General features: G+C 40.6%; 1 protein-coding gene and 2 non-coding genes across 3 annotated transcripts; all 3 read left to right on the top strand.

The window, feature by feature from the left end:
* The first annotated feature begins 7,579 nt into the window (after positions 1 to 7,579).
* Positions 7,580 to 20,046, top strand: LOC140228533 (large ribosomal subunit protein uL1-like). Its single transcript, XM_072308764.1, has 5 exons — positions 7,580 to 7,705; positions 14,622 to 14,774; positions 16,500 to 16,648; positions 18,650 to 18,822; positions 19,679 to 20,046. Exons 1-5 carry the CDS (start codon positions 7,701 to 7,703, stop codon positions 19,847 to 19,849), a joined length of 651 nt encoding a protein of 216 aa, XP_072164865.1. The 5' UTR covers positions 7,580 to 7,700; the 3' UTR covers positions 19,850 to 20,046.
* Positions 15,220 to 15,304, top strand: LOC140229367 (small nucleolar RNA SNORD45). Its single transcript, XR_011901291.1, has one exon. It is a non-coding gene; the product is annotated as a small nucleolar RNA SNORD45 (small nucleolar RNA).
* LOC140229361 (small nucleolar RNA SNORD45) lies at positions 18,179 to 18,261 on the top strand. Its single transcript, XR_011901286.1, has one exon. It is a non-coding gene; the product is annotated as a small nucleolar RNA SNORD45 (small nucleolar RNA).
* Positions 20,047 to 21,075: the final 1,029 nt, after the last annotated feature.

The following is a 21,075-nucleotide window of genomic DNA, read 5'->3' as shown; positions in this document are numbered from 1 at the left end:
TATGGCAGAATACCATGGTCTAATGAATTGAATGCTTTGGACAAGTCGACGTAAATGGCCAAAGGAATTTCTTTTTTTCACTAAAGCAACTGTAATCTGCTCCACGACATGTAAAAGGGCTGTTTCAGAAGAGCAAGATGGTCGGAATTGTTCTTTTCTGACAGGTACTTGTACAATCTTTTGTGCATAATACGCTCGAGGATTTTAGAGAGAGTATAGGGAGGAGTGAGATTGGTCTGTAATTTTCTGTGAGATAAGATATAACTTTAGCTAGCTTAAGGGAGTCTGGAACTATGCCTGAGTAAAGTGAAAGGTTAAAAACATGGCACAATGGCTGAGCAATGAAGTGAATAATTCTCGAATCCATCATGTCCACAGGAAGCTGAACTTTTCAGACTTTTTGTGATCTCAATTATTTCTGACTCGTCAGTAGGTATGAAAAAAAAAAACTGATTCAGAAATTTTGGAGTTCAAAAAACCTTTGAAACATTTTTTACCAGTGTCAACATTGTTACCAAAAGAAACTCCAATATCAGAAAAATACTTATTGAACTCATTAGCAATTTCTTTGTCATCTTCAATCTTTTTCCGAGCACTTAAACAGAATTTGGGAGCTTGGATATGTTACATCTCCCCAAAATTTCATTAACAATCTTCCAAGTTTTACAAAGGTTGGTTTTATTTCTCATGATTAAGTTTGTGAAATATGTTTGCTTTGAAGCACGTATTATACTATTTAACTTATTTCTATACCGCTGATTATAGCTTATTTTTACCAGAAGGCGTGTTAATATATGCACGAAATAATCTCTGTTTCCTGTTTATGGATTTCAGAATGCCTTTCGTTACCCAAGGTTTTCTTGCAATTATTTTCTTACATTTAACTTTCGGGGCTGATTTCAACACATGTTTGTTACAAGTTTGACCCAAAGTTTCAAGAAAAACATTATATGACATATTTACATCGTTACAAAAATCAACACAGGACCAACTAACAGAACGAAGGTCTTGGATAAGATCTGAGTAATTCAGATTGTTTGCAAAGCTTTGACCAGTTCAACATTCAAAGTATTGACGGCTCTTGTCCAGTTTCATATCAGTTGAATCAAAAGTTGTGTCTTGAAAAATAGGTAGGTGATCAGATATATCTGAAAGTATGATACCAGGAGTAATGGACTTGTCCAAGACATTTGTAAATATATTATCAATACATGTAAAGCTAGTATCTCACTGAGCGGCGAACGTTTGCGAACGTAGCGAATTTGAGATTCGCCAATTTTTCTGACGAATGTTTGCGAAAAATCAAGGTTCGCTTCTGCCATTAACGACAGTTAGCGACTTTTAGCGATGTTTAGCTACAATTAGCAACACTTGAGCGAATGTCTGCGAAAGTATCTGCGAAACACAGGTGGCGACTATTAGCGACTGTTAGCAAATGTTAGCGACAGTGTTGGAAATGTTAGCGACAGTTTTGCAAATATTAGCAACTGTTTGCAAATCCCTTGCGACAGTTTGCGAATGTTTTTGGACCTGGAAAAGTACCAGGCGATTATGTATAGTCAGACCCATAAAACGAACGTACAACCTTCCACTGCATTCAGATCTCTTCTGACCACCGTTCAAGATGGATTTCGAGAATATGTTGTAAATGAATTTCTGCCAAGGAGAGGCTCAACGTGCTGCTATCCTTGAAAGGCTGCTTTGCCTGGCTGCTGCTACAGCTATCGTGCAGCAAGAAAAACAAGAAAGAAGAAAAGAAAGACTGTTTGGGTCAGAGAGTGGTTGTTGCAGAGGATTACATGATGGAGATATCGAGAGCTTCAAGAACTTTCCTAAGAGTGGATCCTTTCCTGTTTAGGAGCTTTTATATAGGAACTACTTGTTCGCCAGCAGTGGCGAATCAAATAAAAATGTTAGCGACACCGTATTACGACCGTTTGCGAATTCTTACGAGTGTTTTGCGAATTTTTGCAACTGTTATCGAAAATACAAATTCGCAAAGAAATTTTGAACATGTTCAAAACTTCTTTGCGACAAGAAGAACTGCTTGCGGCAAGAAAAACCGTTTGCGAACTTTCTTGCAACTGTTAACGAACCTTCTGCAACCCTATACGAACCCTGGCGAAACCCAAAATTCGCTACGTTCGCAAACGTTCGCCGCTCAGTGAGATACCCCCTTTAATGATGAGGATGTCACTCGGGTAGGCTTTGCTATTAAGGGGAACAAGCCATGTGTATACATAATGCTAAGAAAATCATCGTACATTAATTAATGGAGTGCTTCAAAATATCAAAGTTAAAATCACCTGCAATATAACACAACTTGTTCTCTCTGGCCGTACTTGCTACAGAATTCTCCAGCATTCCATTGAAAGCTTCTGCATCATCCGAGTTGGACGCCTTGTAAACCACACCTACTATGATGTTCTTGATTTCCATTTCGATCTCAACGAACATTGTATCTCCAGATTCGTTTGAAAACGGCAAGTCACCTCTCACTTGAAAAATGAATCTCTCATCAACGTACAGATAAACTCCGCCACCTCTCCGATGTTCACATGGTAACAAAGGAGTAGCCTTTCATAGTAGCCTAGACGGTATACATTGGAATTAAACCATGTTTCAGAAAAGGCATAAACTGAAAATTACTTGTGACATAAACTGTCAAGAAAGTCAAAAATGGAGTCAAATTTAGCAAACAAACTCCAGCTGCGTATTAAGATGAAAAACAGAAAATGCCTGTACACCTCCACATTGATTAAACTTTCTATCAAAAGTATCATTGAAATAATAATTACAAGGATTTTCTATAAGTTACCGGCAGACCAACCTTCCTCTACATTCATGCCAAATACATCAAAAGCAAAAGAATCAAGTCGTGAAGAGCAAAAATGACTCGAGTAATTGAAAAACGTGTAAATTGTTCTTTGAAATTCATCATCATCGAGGATTTGTTTGAAATGTAGCTCGTTTGCAGTGCATTGGAAACAAATCCAGGAGTTCAAGGTAAGGGTGAATGCATACTAGATGTACAGCAAGTTTCATGACAAGGCGATCTACTACTACACAGGTACGTTTCTTTTGAAAGGCTCTCACAGAGTTGAGACAGACTGACAAAATGTTACACTTCATGATAAACTACATTACACACATACACATGCACACACATTACGTAACGCAAGTAATGATGGCAAAGAATAGTAACACAATCGAGCAGAGTACAGGGTAGAGGAAAGACGAACGTTCGAGTTCAAAAGTTCACAAGTTCGAATAACATACATACGGGCCATGTTTGTTTACATCATGAGGGCTGGTGAGCGTCCCTGGCAACTCATCGTTCTCGAGTTCGTTTGCAGTGTTCCGTCCAGTCATTTTGTGTCGCTAGATACAGTGCAGATGTTGTGTGTAATTTTGCCGTCTTGTGTCCATACCTTGTTTGTGGGTGGGGTTATTTTGCTCTCACTTTCCTCAGCAATTTCTGTCTGCCACTGGTTAGGTTCTCGTGGATGAAGATGCGGGTTGATTTCAGCTTCGATCTGGCGGCATAGACTCGAGATCTGGGACCGTAGGTGGCAAACTTGGCTATGATGGGACGAGGAAGAGCATGACCTTTCCTTTCAAGTCTGCCCCTCTCGCCGATCCTGTGGCATCTGTCGATATCCTGTGGTTGGATTTCTACTTCCAGTTGGTCCTTCGCAACTTGACAGAGTAAGGTGTCAGTGTTCTCCTGCGGATTTTCTTTAATCCCGTGGATGACCAAGCAGTTCCGCCTGGAATATTGTTCCAGTTCTTCTACACGAGCTTCGACGTCAGACAATGTTTTCCAGATGTTTGATTTGGGCATCCCTTTTCTCCAGTTCCAACATGAAACAGTTGTGTAGCGCTGCATGGCGCTAACACCGGTCCTAGGGCAGGGGCAAGGCGATTTTCAACCAGTCCTTTGTCCGTGAATGCCCTGATAATGGCTTCCACAATCATGACAATGGTCTCAATGTCCATCATTGTGTTGGGTTCTGGCTGGTCTGTCTCCCCAGCGGATTGATTTCAGCTTCGATCATGGTTTCACCATGGATCATATACATGGGTATGCATATCAGGGCCTATGGGGCTCCTAGGATGTTTCACCCAAGATTACATGGGACCCTATTGGCGATCCAAATGGCCATATGGGTTCTGAATGGGACCCATCTGGGTAATGCAGGCCCTATGTGGTAAATAAGTGGGCACCATCGGTTTCCCGAAGAGCTCAGGTGGGGTTTCACCACTTGGTCCCACCGTGGGTATGCCCATATGAGGCCCGTAGGATTTTGTACCCAAGATTTATGTGGGGCCCATGGGTGATCCCAGATGGCCCATATCGGTTTCTATGGGGCCCATATGGATAACCTATATAAGTGTGGAAATATGTGGGCACTGTGGGTTATCCATCCACCTGTGGGCTTTGGACGGGGTTTCACCATGGGTCCCACATGGGTATGCATTATGGGGCCCTCGAGGATTTCAGTGCACATAAGATTTACATGGGACCCATATGGCGGTCCAAAATGGCACATTATATAATTATATAGGTATAGTGTACTCCCGTTATAATTATAACGAACACGGTTATAACGAAATTCCGGTTATAGCGAAGTAACAATTTAGGCCGCAACATTATTCCCTCTATGCATTTCTATTGTTTATTTGTTCGGTTACAACGAAATTTCGATATAACGAAAGAAAACTGCCGGTCCCGAGGAATAGTTATAACAAGAGTTCTCTGTACACCCCTGGGTCCCATCTGGGTAGTTATGTGGCTAATATCTTGGCAAACGGTGAGTTATTCCATATAGGGGCTTTAGCCTTTATGGAATATATAGACCTACCTCATTATGATTAACCACAGCTTGCCCAACACAGCAATGACAAGAGACACTTGCACGTTGAGTTGATGCAAAGACATCAACCTCTGTTATGAGCAGTCCACTTAGCGTGTAGATTTTGTGTTTATTTCTTCGATTAACAGCTCTATAAAGTTAGGTGGCACATCTTCGTAAGCTACCTAAATATTATGTAAACATGATAATATACCTCCTCCCCCCCCCCCACCACCACTGACCTACACATAGGTATACATTCCCCTCAATTCACTTTAGAATGAATGTACTCAATAGAACAAAAATCTTATTCTCAGTGGATGTATTATGTGCATTGTTCTAAATTGGTATGAAATCTGTTGACCTGTGTCTCTCAGCGGATATAGGCATTCACATCTTACTCGGTATAGACAAGCGTAAAAGTTAGAAATGGTGAGATCTTTTTAACAGCTTCTGTAAGGGGAGCACCCCAGCTAAACATGTTAGTTGAGTGAATACAGCAATATGAAAAGAACAGTTCAGTAAGCTTTGAAGAAAATTGTTGCACACTGTCAAAATTACGCATTTTTGAAATTTGGGTGTTGCTATCTAATTTTCCCTGAACCTGTGCAGCAAGCCGCCTCTGTTTTTGTCCATCCAGATATTTCATTCAACTGTACTGATTTCTTATATTTAGTAGACCTTTAAAGGGAAGACAAACCCAAAGAGCAATGTTGATTGAGTAAAAGCATTAGCATTAGTAGAACACATCAGTGAAAATTTGAGAAAAATCGGACTATCGATGCAAAAGTTATGAATTTTTAACGTTTTGGTGTTGGTACCGCTGGATGAGGAGACTACTATAGAGGTTATGATGTATTAGAGGACAACGTGGTATAAAGAAAATATAAAAGGAATTTCACAAAAATTCCTTTTTCCACCAAAATGAAAGAGCTCTTGAGTAACCACTTTCGTGAAGTCTTCCATCTTTTCTCTTCACCAGATCTGCCATAACAGATCGAGGGAGAAATATATTCCCGGAATTACAATCTTTATATAAAAAATATATGACGAAAAACAGAAGGAAATTGAATATTATATAGCAAAAAAGAAAAATAAATTAACTTCCCATTTCAAGAAATGGCGTTTTGAGATTTAACTCCTCCATGCAATCCTCAGGCCATTGTAATAGACCAAGTACATTGACTGCTTTTACTGGTGCCATATTTTGTTTGTTTGTTTGGTTGGTTTTTTATATAGAAGGCCATATTGCGTTATTCATTTGTAGTCGCATGTAGTGTATGTAGTACAATATACACTGTACTAGTAACGCTGCCATTAATTTTGTTGTCGATTCGGGCTCTTCAGGGGCGATTTCTGAGATGGTAGCCTTCTTGGCATTGACATGACCTGACCTCCCGTGAATTGATAATGATTGTTTTTAAACTTTACCATCGGATGTACAAATGTATAGGGTTTGCAGGACATTATACAGAGTACATTGTGGCTGGATTGGGCCAGGTCGGGTGGTGGAGTGATCTACATCTACATTTAAGGGTATGTGTGTGGGGCGTGAGGGGGATCATTGTGTTGAGACAAGGATGTGTGGGGTGCGAGTGTGTGTGTGTGTGGGGGGGGGGGGGAGGTGTAGTTGTTGTGGAAGTTCAAGTTATGTTTGGGTAATGTAGATCTTCTCGCCCCCTGGTTTGGCTTGTTCCAGTCTCTGCAGTGCACGCACTTTTTTTCAGTTGGAAGGGAGGATGAAACTGTTAATTAGTTTATTTGCGTGTTTGTTTGTTTTATTCTCCTTCCCCATCTCGGAATATCGCTCTTGAACGAGATCTGATTTGTATATGGTAACCTAATGTTCTGCCTTTTTTTTTTTGTACGTTCTTTTTTACAATTCTTCTACATTGTTCAGTGATTGTGTTATTCCAATCAAGTTAATTGTTGTAAATAGTGTGATTCTGTATGATTTTTCAATAAAACATAAAAAATATATATATAAATGACGTGTTATTCATTAAAAATAGATTCAGTTATTAAGAGATACAGGCATGTGACAGTATTTGAACACAGACTGCCAAGGAATGCATACACATTGGGTAAAAAAAAAAAACAAACAGTGACATTTTTTATTTTTTCATTTTTTATTTATTTAGCCTGCTCGGTTTTGGTCTGCTTTTTTTTTTTTTCATAACTAGAGGGTCATATACGGAGTATCAAAATGAATATGGTTCAAAGGGGAATAAGAGCGAGAGTTTGTATTTTATCAGTGTTTTTTATTATTTGTTATTTATTTATTATTATTATTATTATTCATTTATTTATTTTTGCTTTTGGCATCAGGAGTAAATAAAATGAATTGAATTGAATTGCTACTTTTAAAAGCGCCGTCTTGTTTTATCCAGACTTGCTAGCATGGCGAGATCAAAGCAGGAAAGCATGTTAAATGTTTTTGTGACGCATTCGACAGAAACAGGTGTTTTTAATAACGAGCGATTTAGTCCATGTGCAGTAGGTCCAAAATCAAACTACGTTGTATAGAAGCGCAAGCGCAAATTTAGCTTGTTGAATACAAAGAGATTTTCCGCAGTAGGAGAAAAATCTCTCTGGTTGGAGGAGAAAAATCTTTTTGGGTTGATACGAGTAATTGTACTACCATGGAGCTACTAGTAGCTCCATGGTACTACATTACGTGTACAGTCCGCGGCAAGTAGGAAAATTCGATCAAATAAAGTACACGTGTACACACCATTGTAGCAGTGACGGCACTGCATTGTATATACGGCACTGCATTGTAGTCATGAAGAGCGCCCTCAGCGATGTGTCTTTCTTTTCAGTTGTTGCAGCCGTGCAAGAAAGATGAGGTACAGTCTAGTACCTTAAAAATCTGTCCCCATCGAGTCAGATAGGGAACGTTTTTTATTCAAAAACTAATTCTGACATTGCTTGATGATATGCTTAAATTCTTATTTGGTTTATGTCAAAAAAAAAGAATACGAAAGGGGTGATTAACGTAGTTTAACCGTTGGTTTTGTATGTTACGCTCCGTGACCATTGCATTTCCCATACATTCTAATAGAGCCTACAAACTGTACATATTGTACGTAGACCTACGTGTCTACTACTACTAGACACACGCAACCGGTTTGCGTAATGTAAGTACAAAGTAGTTCTGCGGTCGTCAATGGTCGTAGGAGAGCGAGAGTGCTACCGGACGCCTATTTCCCCCCCCCCCCCCCACACCCTCTGAATTCTATACTCGGAGCAAAAGTAGCTGCCAAAGTCCTGAAAATGAACAATTTTGCAACGTGATGTGAATCATTCACTCCTTATCAGACAGAAAGCCGTGTGTAGTGCACACGCTTGTCACTGTCACTATACTGTGTCTCTACCATCCAGCGCCCAGCCAGCGCAGCGCAGCCACACCACCTGAGTGTGCACGTGTGTTGTACATATAGAGTAACTACGGCAGTATGCGGCCTTGCAGCCGTTCGCGGCAGGTACAGCATACACGGTAATATACCGCTAAACACAGCACTGCACCGAGTATGCACACTACACATATACTAACACACTAGCAATCAACAAAAACCAACCATTAAAATGGGCACGATCTCTGACGAAAGTGAAATTTTCTCACCTAAATGACAACATATCACATCCAAAATGAAATTTTCGGTACTTCTTAACATAACAGTTAACAAACAATGGTCCAAGAAACTGGATTTTTTGTCGTTTGCTCGATGTTCATGGATTTTGAAAACATATCCTCACGTAAAATAGAACTTTCGCGAGCCGATGTGGACCGCCATTTTTTTTCGGAAAGTGGATGTTACCATCGAAAAAAATGAGAAAAACACGAGAAGGACATCAACAACACCGCCCGATTTGCGATCTTGTTTGCGGCCAATGCGTGTGCGCCCGCTATTTTCACGTGCTTTCGCAATGGGAATTGGCGCTTACGCAATGTTCGCGAGACATGTGAAGGCGTTCAGCTACAGATCGCGGAGCACGCGCGTAATGCATAGGGATTGTACATCGTGCCGCAAGCAGAAATACTACGTCGCATATCGCCCTTATCGGCGAAAATTGTGCCGGGTTTTGCCCTCGTAAATCATGAAAACTGCGTTGGTCAATGGTAAATTTCTTTTATGAAAACAGTTGCGTTAATTAATAATCTTGCCTATGATATATGAAATGGTTGAAAATAATTTGCCTGATTTGTTTACAAGTTGGAAAAACCCTTAACAATGCTTAAACTGCCGCAAACGGGATATTTTACTCTAGTAGCCATGGCCCGTGTCGCGGGATACAGAGCTACTGACACTAAACTGTTCCTGTAGAGACTCCAACTCTCCCGCTTTCGACAAGAGATCTCCCGCTGAAAGCCCATTTTTGCAAAATCTCCCGTTCTCCCGCGTGAGATTTAATTTCTCCCGCCCTGGCTCTGTGTCTCCCGCTTGAAATGATTCCTTACTTTTTGTCTTTGTATGTTGAAAAATAAGCCTTACCATACACATGATCGTGATGATGAAGCTACAATACTACATGAAGCGTAGCTTCATGGCTTTGCATAGCACGAGAGAGCATCAAGAGCCGTAATTATTAGAAGAGCTTTCCAGGGCCCAAGCGGGCCCTAGACCCCTGCCGCAGGGAACTTCGCGCTCGTGAAATGCGCTTCGCGCACATCAAGTTGGAGTCTCCCGTTTGCTAGGGGTTTCAGGCGGGAGAATCTCCAGATCAGAAGGTGCGTGGGGTTGGAGCCTCTGCTGTTGTGTAGACCTAGACAGAAAGATCTGTCTGTCCGGAGGAGTCTTTTACTTTTATGACGTTATCGCTCTCCTCCGTAGACAGACGGAAGTTGATAGTATACATCGCTGTGGGGATTTGACCGACAAGTTAGACTCTACTCTAGATCTAGGCCTATGTCTAATTCCGCGAAAATCTTCTCATTTATAATGACATGTGCTGGGTCAGTTTTTCGCTTCTTTAGACAGACACCATTGATACATACTGTATACGTTATATATTTCGCGGGGGTTTTATTTTCACGAATTTCGCGAGTCGGGAGCTATTCGCGAAATTAACAACACGCGAAAATATTACCTTCCAAAATATATTCCTTGCCTTGATGATATGAACATTTCAGTACTACTAGTATACCATGTCACGGCTTTCCGAACAGACCATACTGGCTAAGCTTGTTTACGTGCATATAGCACGTCCACGTCTACTTACGAATACTGTAGAGAGCCAATCCATTATCGCAAGAGGACCACTCGTCACAAATCTAGCGCGATGGACTTGACCACTTCAAAAATGCTGAATTTTAACTTAACTAGTTCGGAGAGTTTGGTAAGTTTTTTTCATGCAGTGTATAACTAGTATCATTCTTATTTGCTAGTAAGTTGAAAATTCACACTTTTTTTGCCACTTCATATTTTCTCTGGTCCTCCAATGGCGAATTTAACCACTCGCGAAAATGTGTGACAGCGGCAATTCGCGAAAATTTATGTACGCGAAAATTATAGCATATACAGTACGCTATTGCGACGATTTCAACTGTTCTGGTTGAACGCAACTTCGACCCAGTTCCCCCCGCATAAAAATGGTTATTATTTTTTCCAGCTTGGTTTTCAAACCAGTCTAGAAAAAGATATATACAGGATTAATCAGTCAACATTTTGACTCGCCTCTTCCACTGTTTCCTCCTGTTTTCTGGTTGTTTCCTCCACTTTTTTGCAGCGCTCCCCAATTCATTGCCGCCTTCGTTTGAAAAATGACCGCACGAACGTCTACGGCAAGCCAAATGCTCCATACAATCACTATATCGGTACACTTATGTTTATTGACTAAAGTACTAGTAAGTTGTTCGAGCGCTAAATTTAACTTCGTAATATTGTGAATGAGCATAATAAAATTGGGGTTCTTATTCTAGACCTCTATGGCAATTACCTCCTCATTTCAATCACATCTAGGGTCTACTTCTAGACGACTTTATATTTTCCTAATTTTTTCCCACTCCATTCTCGTCTTTGTTGCTATATGGATTTGAAATAAATAGGGTAAAAACCCCAGTATTCGGTCATTTAAACTTTTCTGCAATATTTTTTATAATTAAGATAATACAGTAGACCCCTATATGCCTACATTGACATAAATCATATCTACAGCAATGTATGTTAAATTTATAAAATTTCTGTGATTTCAATTTTTATTTTATTGAAAACATAGAATTTCACAAAATCCCCAAATATATTGCCTTGAAAATTCCCCAGAGTAGACTGTACGGTCATTGCGATCAGAATTCGGTCTGGTGAAATGCGCATTCAAACAAAGCCAATGCGCACTCAAGGCCACTGAAAAATGTGCTGCGCTAGACCTATGCCTTGCTGGCGCAGAATTGCATCAAGGACGTAGAGGTACCCATTGGTGACCGAATTCTTGCGAGTCGGCACTTGCATTCAACCCTTTTATGTTGAGTCACTGCATCAATATGTATGGAAATTTTGTTTTTCGTTGGTGTTTTTGTGGCTGCAATCACACTCTTATTAGCTTGCAATAAGTAAAAAGTCTTGCACGAGAACGGCATATTTTTCAATTTTTAGTGCTTTTTCAGCGACCTATACTATAAAAACAGGGCTTAACTCTAACTAGGCTGGGCTATTCAGGTAGATGATAGAGCCGGGGGGGGGGGGGTTGGCCTCCCGCGATGAAAAAATTGGCACACGCATTGCCTATGATGTAATCTAAAGTACCATGAAGTTAATTTTTTCAAAAATTATCATTTACACTAAATTATGCTAATTTATGCATAATGATGCATGAAATCAGACAATTTGGTATAAATCACTAAATAAAGCTCAAAACAGGCACATTTTTTTGTGTAAATATTCTTTTTAGTGTCCTTAGCAAATGTAAGAGAAAAAAAATTGCGCAATCAGAAAAAATTTCCTAAGTATTTTATTGTTTTTTGAATTTCTTATGTATTTCTTTGTTTTTTCGACTTTATGTTTTCCATTGTATTTTCGATGAAATTTGTCTGTGACATTGTTCCGAACAAGAAAATGCATTATTAATTGATTTTAATCAATAAAACCCCGAAATAATCATGCTTATATGAAATTTGCCTGTAAACACAGTTTGCATTGTAATTGTACACAAATTCACGTTTTTGAGCAATTTTTGGTCTGACATGCACGTGCATATTTATGCGCAACTTCGGAACCGCGCACCCGGGCATCGTAAATTTGGTGTCAAAAGATGCGGGAGACTCGAAAGAAAAAAGTCATGAAACGTCGCGGCGATAGCTTCTCGCGATAGCGATACATCGCGCGAAACGTCCCCCCCTCCCCCCCCCCCCCCCCCCCCCCCCGGCCTAGTTAGGGTTAATTCGTGTGCGCTTTGGGAAAGTTGCACTAATTGTGCATTTTTGACTGCAAAAATTTGGGATTTTGGATGGATTTTTTTGGAGGGGACTAAGGGACTTTCCTGTTGTGAATGTGAACGACAGTGCCAGTATGTGAAATGATGTGATTAGCATGTGGTGTGACAGTAGAACTTATGCACTTGTCAATGTAATGACTCACCCCACTACCCCCGGACCTGGGTGCGTCATTTACTCGTTTGGTCTGTCAAATTTGTGACCCAGGTGTTCGTCATTTTACCAGCTTTGTCCGTCAAAATTTTTGACCGAGGGGTGCGTCATGGTACGTCACTTGGCTATGGGAAATAACTGGCATTATTCTGAACCGAGGAGAGTGCATGGTACGCAACTTGGCTATGGAAAACTGCACACATTTTTGCACGCTACCTGCACCGGATGCACGTACCGCGAGTGAAATTACAGTGAGCGCTTTCACGCGGCAAGTGAAAATCGAAGTCGGGAAGCGTTTTGGAATAAGAGGGGAAAATGCTTGCCAGAATGTGGCAAGCAAATAATTTAAAAGCCCTCTTTCTCCTCACATTTTCCCTCCAACAAACCCATGAAATCATGCACACTCAATCTCAAACCAGGGACTGTTCAGCGATGTAACAATTTCAACCTTACTGTCAAACACTTGCATATTGCGATGCAACACCAACACACATTGCTATCGAAGAAAATTCGTTTATATTCCAATACAATGTGCGTCTAAATAATGTTTTGTGGTGACAAAGGCAAATTTTTGACTGTAAAAGAAGCGGCAGCAGAAGAAACTGCCTGCTGCATGCCATTTTCTGCTCGTGCGATAGCCCGACCAGACGCGCGATGCTGTTAGAGAGTACGCTGTGCGAATCTCTGCGTACAGCGACTGGGCTGTGTATAGTTACTCGCGGGAATGCCGTGGCGTGGTGTGTACCGACCTGCGCTGCAGTATGCATCCACCGGACTAGCAATGACCGCGCACACACAGCGCATCTGCACACATGTGATTGTCATGTATGGATTGCATGCACAGAATACATACTCCCTTACGGAATATCGTAGCAGCAGCGTAATGTATTATACGGTGAATGACGGTACGGTGCCTACAGGGCCAGGGTAAGGGAAACTTGCCGAAACTTTTACAAATTATGTTTACGAACCAAAAGAAAATGAAATTGCTTGAATAAAACGTATGCAAAAATCGTTTCAGTATTTTCAGGGGTGCGTCAAATGTACCGAGGATGTCCGTCAAAAAAGTGACCGAGGTGTGCGTCACTTTCAACATGTTGTCCGTCAAAAAAGTGACTGTGGTGTTTGTCACTTGCAGCGTTTTGTCCGTCAAAAAAGTGACTGTGGTGTCCGTCAAAACCCCGTGTGGTCAGTCAAAAAATGACCATGACGCACCCATGTCCGGGGGTAGTGGGGTGCGTCATTACATTGACAAGTGCATTACTGGCGCTGATTAGTGAGAAGTGACTGAATTCCTGTGGGTGACCGAATCGTGGTAGGCTTAACCTAGCAAAGTTTCGATTGAATGATTTTGGGGGACTTCCAATTGATTACGAATTTTTATAAGATTCCACAGTCCAAATTTTCTTTGCCACATCATAAGGCAAAAAAAAAAAAATTTGTTGCATTGGCGTAACCCGCCCGACCCTAAAAATTCCGCCGACCCCATGTTTTTTTATTTTTATTTTTTGCTATCGATATCAAATATCTTGTTGATTGCGATCGCGATCGCACAAACCTGGAAGTGGAAACGGCTCTAGGGATATCGGATGTACGAGGGAGAGATCTAGCGCCTCGCATAAGCCTTCCTTGATCAGTATGTCATCTGTTTCCAACACGGACACGTACTCTAACAAGATTTATTCAGTGTATACGTAGCATTCAGACTGCGATGTATTGTGCACAGTTTTGCCATAGGTTTCTTGTGTGGAGAACTTACACGAATCTGTATGTGTGGGACTGTAATAGAGATCGCCGTGTGCGATGAAAAGATCGTACATATGGGTCAATTTGCATCTATCTTATCAAAGTCAAAATAGTAAAATATGAAGTGAAAACATTCAGGATAGGGATTTCAACATCTTTAAATTCTGTGAAGGGGTATAATTCCAGTAATATCGGCCTCATAAATGATTTGTAGAATAGATGAACACAGCACATTCGGTGCAGCAGTTGTAACTGTTTACTGAGCTGAGCACGAGTTTTACACGTAAAATGCAGGTAGCAAAAAAAAAAAAAAATCCGCCCGACCGACCCTATTTGAAAATCTCATGTTACGCCAATGCAACAATTTTTTTTTTTGGCCTAAATAAGAATCATGAACTGATGTGAATTTTATTGGTCAATTTATGTGTCTTCTGCAGTAAGATTTCGAGAGATTTGCTCTACGAGGCTGTGCAGGAGGTCCAGAAGGGCTCTCAGGAGAAGAAGAGGAAGTTTGTGGAGACGGTGGAGCTGCAGGTCAACCTCAAGAACTATGACCCCCAGAAGGATAAGCGTTTCTCCGGAACCGTCAAGTAGGAACAGAGGGCCAATTATCACTCCTGAACCTGGCTAGTGCTGCTAGCCAGGGAGTTGGCTTGGCAGCCCATGTCATGCTTTCCACACCTATGTGCTTCTATCTTTCTCCTATAGTTTCTTTGTTCTGTATCTCCTCCCCCCCCCCCTTTGTTTTCATTTCATGTCTTGTCATTTTTTTCTCCACTTTGTGTTCGTCATGCTGATGTGAGGTGTTGCCAGCCAACGGACCTCTACCCAGGGTCTTAAATCAAATGGGAAGGCTTTAAGCCGCTGTAAACATGTGAGGTAGTCTGTTTGTTATGTGTACAGCTGTATAATCTTTGACACTGGCATTGCATGGATGATCGAGAGAGAAGTCATTCTTCTTTCATAAGCACTGCCATATCACTTCACCAGTGTTCAAAGGGAAATAGTGTGCTGATATGATCTGAGCCTTTGTGCATTCAAGGATGTCATCGCATGTATTAACTGAAGTTCACATTTTGATGAACACAATTGCTTAGCTCTAGAATTACACTGAGAATGCACACTGGTCTTCATTTGAAATAAGAACAACTTGTTAAAGGGGAACATGGCCAATTAGAAGATTTTATAACATATAGGTCTTCAACTGAGGTCTTGTAAAGATAACTCATGATTATCCAAATTGCTGTCAGTATTATATAACGCCTGAAGAGATCTTATAATTTGATTGGTTGTTTGACATTGATCATTCGGCCCATTTCACTATGACGTCATTATCCGTGCAGTTGTGGCTTTATTTACCATGTAATTTTGGATCCATACGATTTGCTCCATTGCACGCTTGCTGAGAGCCCGGCACACTACGCGTGTTAAACGCTTGTGTTTGCAGTGTGTGTATGCGACAGCACGCTAGCGTAAAGCGCTCATTGCAGTGAGCACTTTCGCTATCTCAGATCCTCTCCTGTTTCTAAATTCATTAAACATCAAATGACATGGATCTATTTAGGCGTTATTTAAAACAAATAAATGTTTTTCATTCGTGCAATGGACAGAATATTTCATTTGGTGAAAGATGAAATGTTTGATCCATTCAACTCGGCTGCGCCTCCTTGAATGGATCATTTCATCTTTCACCTCATGAAATATTCTGTCCATTGCACTCATAAATATTCATTATTTGTATATTATTTGTGTCACTTTTATTGAAGTAGTTCAATTTTGCCTAAATGTCAGCTATGTCACTGGGAACTCGTTATTGTCAGTGAAAAATCCTTTTCCCCACATTATCCAATGTTGAAGCATGAGAGGATTGAAGCAAAACATGGCAGAAATAGAATATGTCTGAAACATGCAAGGGATGGAGAGCAAAAACCAATGGAAATGGGGAAATGAGAGGAAGAGCTGGACAACAGTGCTACCTTGGTATAAATACTACCTATACTGGGGTCCTCATCATGATGAGCACCCAGAAACCAGACAATTGCTTCTAATACGTGGTAATATCAAGTTTCTCACTTTGTCAGGGTGCTAAAACAAGGAAATGTATAGAGTTGAGACCTGCAAAATCACCTTTTATGCATGAAGGTATTGGTGGTTTTGTTTTATCTGACCTTTTATTAGATTCCTCTCTGTATGTTTGACTTGCGTTATAGCACCACCACCACCAAGACCCGAAAACATTATTTTTTGAATTCACTCCTTGTGATAATAGACAATCATGATAACATGTTGGTCTGGTGTGATTTTGCTGTGGCTAGGCTGAAGCACATTCCCCGTCCCAAGTTCTCCATGTGCATCCTGGGAGATCAGCAGCACATCGACGAGGCCAAGGCCAACGGCATCCCCTGCATGGACGTCGAAGCCTTGAAGAAGCTCAACAAGAACAAGAAGCTCGTCAAGAAGCTCGGTGAGTCTAGAGAAGTCACTGTCAATTTGGATTGATGCGGGCCATCAGATATCTGGTGTGACCAGCATGTTGTGGTTCTCATTTAATTCTCTGCTTGTGAAGCTTGCAACAACTTGTGGCGGAGATACAGATTGTACTCTGGGGAATTTTGTTTTTGCCTCTTTAATAACACTATGGCACAGACTCTTAAGTGAAAAGCACATCAGGCTGTTCTAGAGTAGGGTCCACTGTCTGATAGTTATTTGATTGCGAGACCTCCATTGCTATAAATTATGAATGGGGGAGTTTGTTTGTTTGTTTTTAAATTGCCTGTATGTTTGCAGAACTGTAATGAAAGTTTCAGTAATTAGTCCATGGGCCAAGAGGGGAAAAATTGGTTATTGGTACCATCTCAGGTGGCAATACCTTTTTGGTGTCATTTTGTTTGTTGGGCATAGATATGCTTATCAAGCTATGATAGCATTTCCAAATGAGTAGCTTAGTCCTAATAAATGAATTTTTAACCAATTTGGTCTCGTTTTTATATCCCTATACTTCTGAATCGAGGCTAACCGACATAGAAACAAGAGCACGGTCTTCTGTATGTCCATGGAGCTCATGCTATGTCCACAGGTGTTCTGTTGTAAACGCAATGCGTTTAGTCTTTATTCAAGACGGCGAAGGGAATATCTAAAGCCTATGATACAGTGTATATCCCTTTATCTAAAAAACAAACAAAAAAGCAATTCCTCGTGGATGCTATTATATCTAAAGTTCCTAATAAAAGGGATTATCTATACTGTTTTTACACTACCATTTCAACAAATTCATCAGTTTGAAACAAAAATCACTCTGCTCATGTACAATATTATTTATTATAATGTATTGTAGTGTACCAGTACATTGTTTCTGCATTATCTTTCATTGTTGGATGGAAATAAAGCGACAGTGACGTGGCATTAGCGTTTTCACCGTAGCGTTTTCACCGGAAAGTGATGTATAATTGAAAAATACGGCAGAATCCACTAGGAATTGTTTTTTTGTTTGCTTTTTAGATAGAGGGATATACACTGTATCATTAGCTTTGGATATTCCCTTCGCCGTCTTGAATAAAGACTAAGCGCTGTGGACATCATAACCCTTGGATATTCCCTTCGCTGCCTTGAATAAAGACTACGCGCACCGTGTTTACAACAGAACACCTGTGGACATACAGAAGACAGTGCTCTTCTTTCTATAGCGGTTAGTTTCAATTCAGAAGTAAAGGGATATAACAGCGGAACCAAACGGGTTAAAAATTCATTTATTAGGACTAAGCTACTCATTTGGAAATGCTATCATAGCTTGATAAGCATATCTATGCCCGACAAACAAAATGACACCAAAAAGGTTTTGCCACCTCAGATGGTACCAATATCTGGCCTGGCCCATGGACTAAATGGGACAAAATGGCAAGTCTAAACATTATGTAGCAATAACTTTTGTTGTGCAGTGTTTGGGTACGATGCTTGAATAGCAAGAATTTTGCTGCTTAAGTGCTGTTGGCTGTGCATTCAATGATGTTTTGCATGTATTACCTGAAATACATTTGGTGATGAACAACTCTGCTAGCTCTAGAATTACACTGAGAATGCACAGATCAGTCTAGATGAATCACACACACATTATGATGGCAAGTGTTATCTCAACTACAGAATGGGCCATAGCTAGGCAGATATTTTGTGTAAGCAGAAAATAGGATTCTGAATTGCTGTCGCGACTCCTACATGCCTGGTAATGAGACGAACCGAAGGGTAAAAGCACTTGAGAGGCAAGTTGGGCAAGGTTGAGTGGAAAGTGAATTGTTGGCAAGAAAAATTTTACTTCCTAATATCCAGACTATGGCTCTATGTTCATGGTTTAAATTCCTTTTATAAGGGCAATTCTTTCACCATTATCTTAAATACTTTTTTCTGACAACACATTTTCAGTTACTATTTGTCTACATGTTATTTTTGTTTTCCTGTACATTCCATTGAACAGCCAAGCGCTATGATGCATTCCTGGCCTCGGACTCCCTGATCAAGCAGATTCCCCGAATCCTGGGACCAGGACTGAACAAGGCGGGTAAATTCCCGACTCTCCTCACCCACTCTGACTCCATGGTCGCCAAGGTGGAAGAGGTGAAGGCAACCATCAAGTTCCAGATGAAGAAGGTGCGTTGGTAGAAGCAAGACTCCATCTGAGAATATTCCATGATATACTGAAGGTCACAGGCATTACATGCTCCAATCACTGGAATTTTATGTACAGCATGCAACTGGTTACAAGAGATGTCAACTATCACCTTTTTTGTAGTTCTACTGTTTTTTGCAAAAATGCTGCAAGTTCATGGATTTTTAAAATAATTTCATTGCATAGTAATAAATAGAAAATAAAAAATGTCAGCCCTCAGAACAGCGTAGTGCTGTATATAAGGTTGGCATCCCTCGGTTAAGGTGCTGCACATGGCCCAAACAGAGATGGGCAACTGAACTTCATTTATTATGTGTGCTTTAATAGGCACCATACAACTGTCAGATATGGCAATTTATTTCATTTTTTGGTGCGGTTGTCTATACTGAGTGATATAATATATGCCAAGATTTCTGGACGCTTGTATTTTCGCAAGGGTCAAAATTAGAAGTGGACCCATGAACAGATACTGTTAAGGACCAATGATGTTAAAGTGATGAAGGTTTCAACAAAGTGAAAAGGGCATCAGACTATTTGTGGTGTATGCAGTAATAGTATTTTACATAGAACTACAGTTCTTATATGTGCCCGTTTTATTGAACTAAAAAAAAAAGAAGAAATGTAGATAAACGTTGATTTTTGCCAACAAGCCAGTATGAGTGATATAGCAAAGCCACATCTCGTACAAGTCCACCAGAGTTTGTGGCAGCCCATAACAGTTCTGCCACAAATTCTTTTAGATTATGTCTGGTGGGGTACTGTGCCTGTTGACTCATGAACACTGACTAGCTGCACAAATCTTTGAGTAATCCATGTTTCGCTATGGACCCTCTCTAGGTTCTGTGCCTGGCCGTGGCAGTGGGACACGTGGAGATGGACGAAGATGACCTGGTCAGCAACATCAACCTTGCGATCAACTTCCTCGTCTCCCTGCTGAAGAAGAACTGGCAGAACGTGCGCTCCCTGTACATCAAGAGCACCATGGGCCGCCCACAGCGCATCTACTAAGAGCTCTACCACTGCTATTATCATCATACCAAAATGATTGGATGAATACACTGCAATTTGTAACATCTGTGGACTCTAGCAAATAAAAACAGGACTGGTTTATGCTCGACTTTGCCAGCACATTAACCCAACTGAGACAAGACATGATCCTGTAACATGCATTTGATGTGATGATAATAAACTGCAGCAAAATGCAAGAGCAGACAAGAATGGCATTGTTCTTTTCAAAAAGTCCAAGAGTCAGTATGGATGAAATGTTTGGATGCAAGTCATTTCAGTATGAAACTGCATTTGGAGAGCATAAATTAAATGTTCTTGTTGGCCTGAATAGTTTTTTTTTTTTTTTTTTTTTTTTTGGGGGGGGGGGGAATCAATGGAGGTGCCCCACAAAAGCTGGCCTTCTGCCGTGTGGGGCATGTTTTAACAGGAGCGTAGAGACATTGTATTTGCGATTGGGCATTCGTTTCATAGACGCACAATCATGCTCAAGCTCTTGAAATCAAAGTATTGGGTAACTTGAATGAGGCATGAGGCATTTTCATTTACTTGATACTGGACAAACTGACACACACTTCCAGTTTGAGAGCTGATGTGGATTACTGACTTGAGAGTTGATGGGAGAGGTTGCTAGCTTGGGCCTCCTTTGCTGCTGGGAAAGGATGTGTTGGTGTGTGAGTGGTTGGCAATGAAATGTAGCGTTGCGACAAGTGGAGGTGAGAGGAGGTGAATATGCTCTGTGTATGTTGTGTTTCTTTTTTTCAGTTGAATGCTTATTGGGAGCTGGGATTTGTTGCATGTGTGGCTGATTTCCCACAGGTTAGTACTCTTTCAAGGTATGCATTGAATTTGGTGATACATACACCATATCTGACCATGCATCATAAAACCAACAAAAAATCACACGCACTGATCTTGCGCGAGGACTCAAAATGGGTGAAACGGGTCAACCTAGTCAATCAGGAGGGGTTTTTTTTCAGATTTTCTGAAAGAGCAATTCTTATCCAAAAGTTTGGGATCATAAATCCAACGGGAAATTGTGTTTTTAGCAGTATTTCTAGAAGACTTTTTTTGTACTGTAGAATAGTGTGATCAGGTGTGTCTTCAAAGTCCTCTTTCTTAAATACCCTCTACACTCTTTTCACTTTCAACTCTAGTAACTTTAGAATGTTAGTACAATTGCATTAGTCAATGATAGAATTTGTTACTAGTGCATGAGCAATTTTAGC

This window comes from Diadema setosum, chromosome 5 (genome assembly GCF_964275005.1).
Source record: "Diadema setosum chromosome 5, eeDiaSeto1, whole genome shotgun sequence".
Lineage (NCBI taxonomy): Eukaryota > Metazoa > Echinodermata > Echinoidea > Diadematoida > Diadematidae > Diadema > Diadema setosum.
The sequence above is the reverse complement of the archived record's forward strand: the minus strand, read 5'-3'. Positions and strand labels throughout refer to the sequence as shown.

Excerpts from the sequence above, each read along its gene's own strand:
- LOC140228533 (XM_072308764.1), top strand. Across the intron at positions 14,775-16,499 it reads CGTTTCTCCGGAACCGTCAA|GCTGAAGCACATTCCCCGTC; the intron begins GTAGGAACAGAG and ends TGCTGTGGCTAG. Across the intron at positions 16,649-18,649 it reads GAAGCTCGTCAAGAAGCTCG|CCAAGCGCTATGATGCATTC; the intron begins GTGAGTCTAGAG and ends TCCATTGAACAG.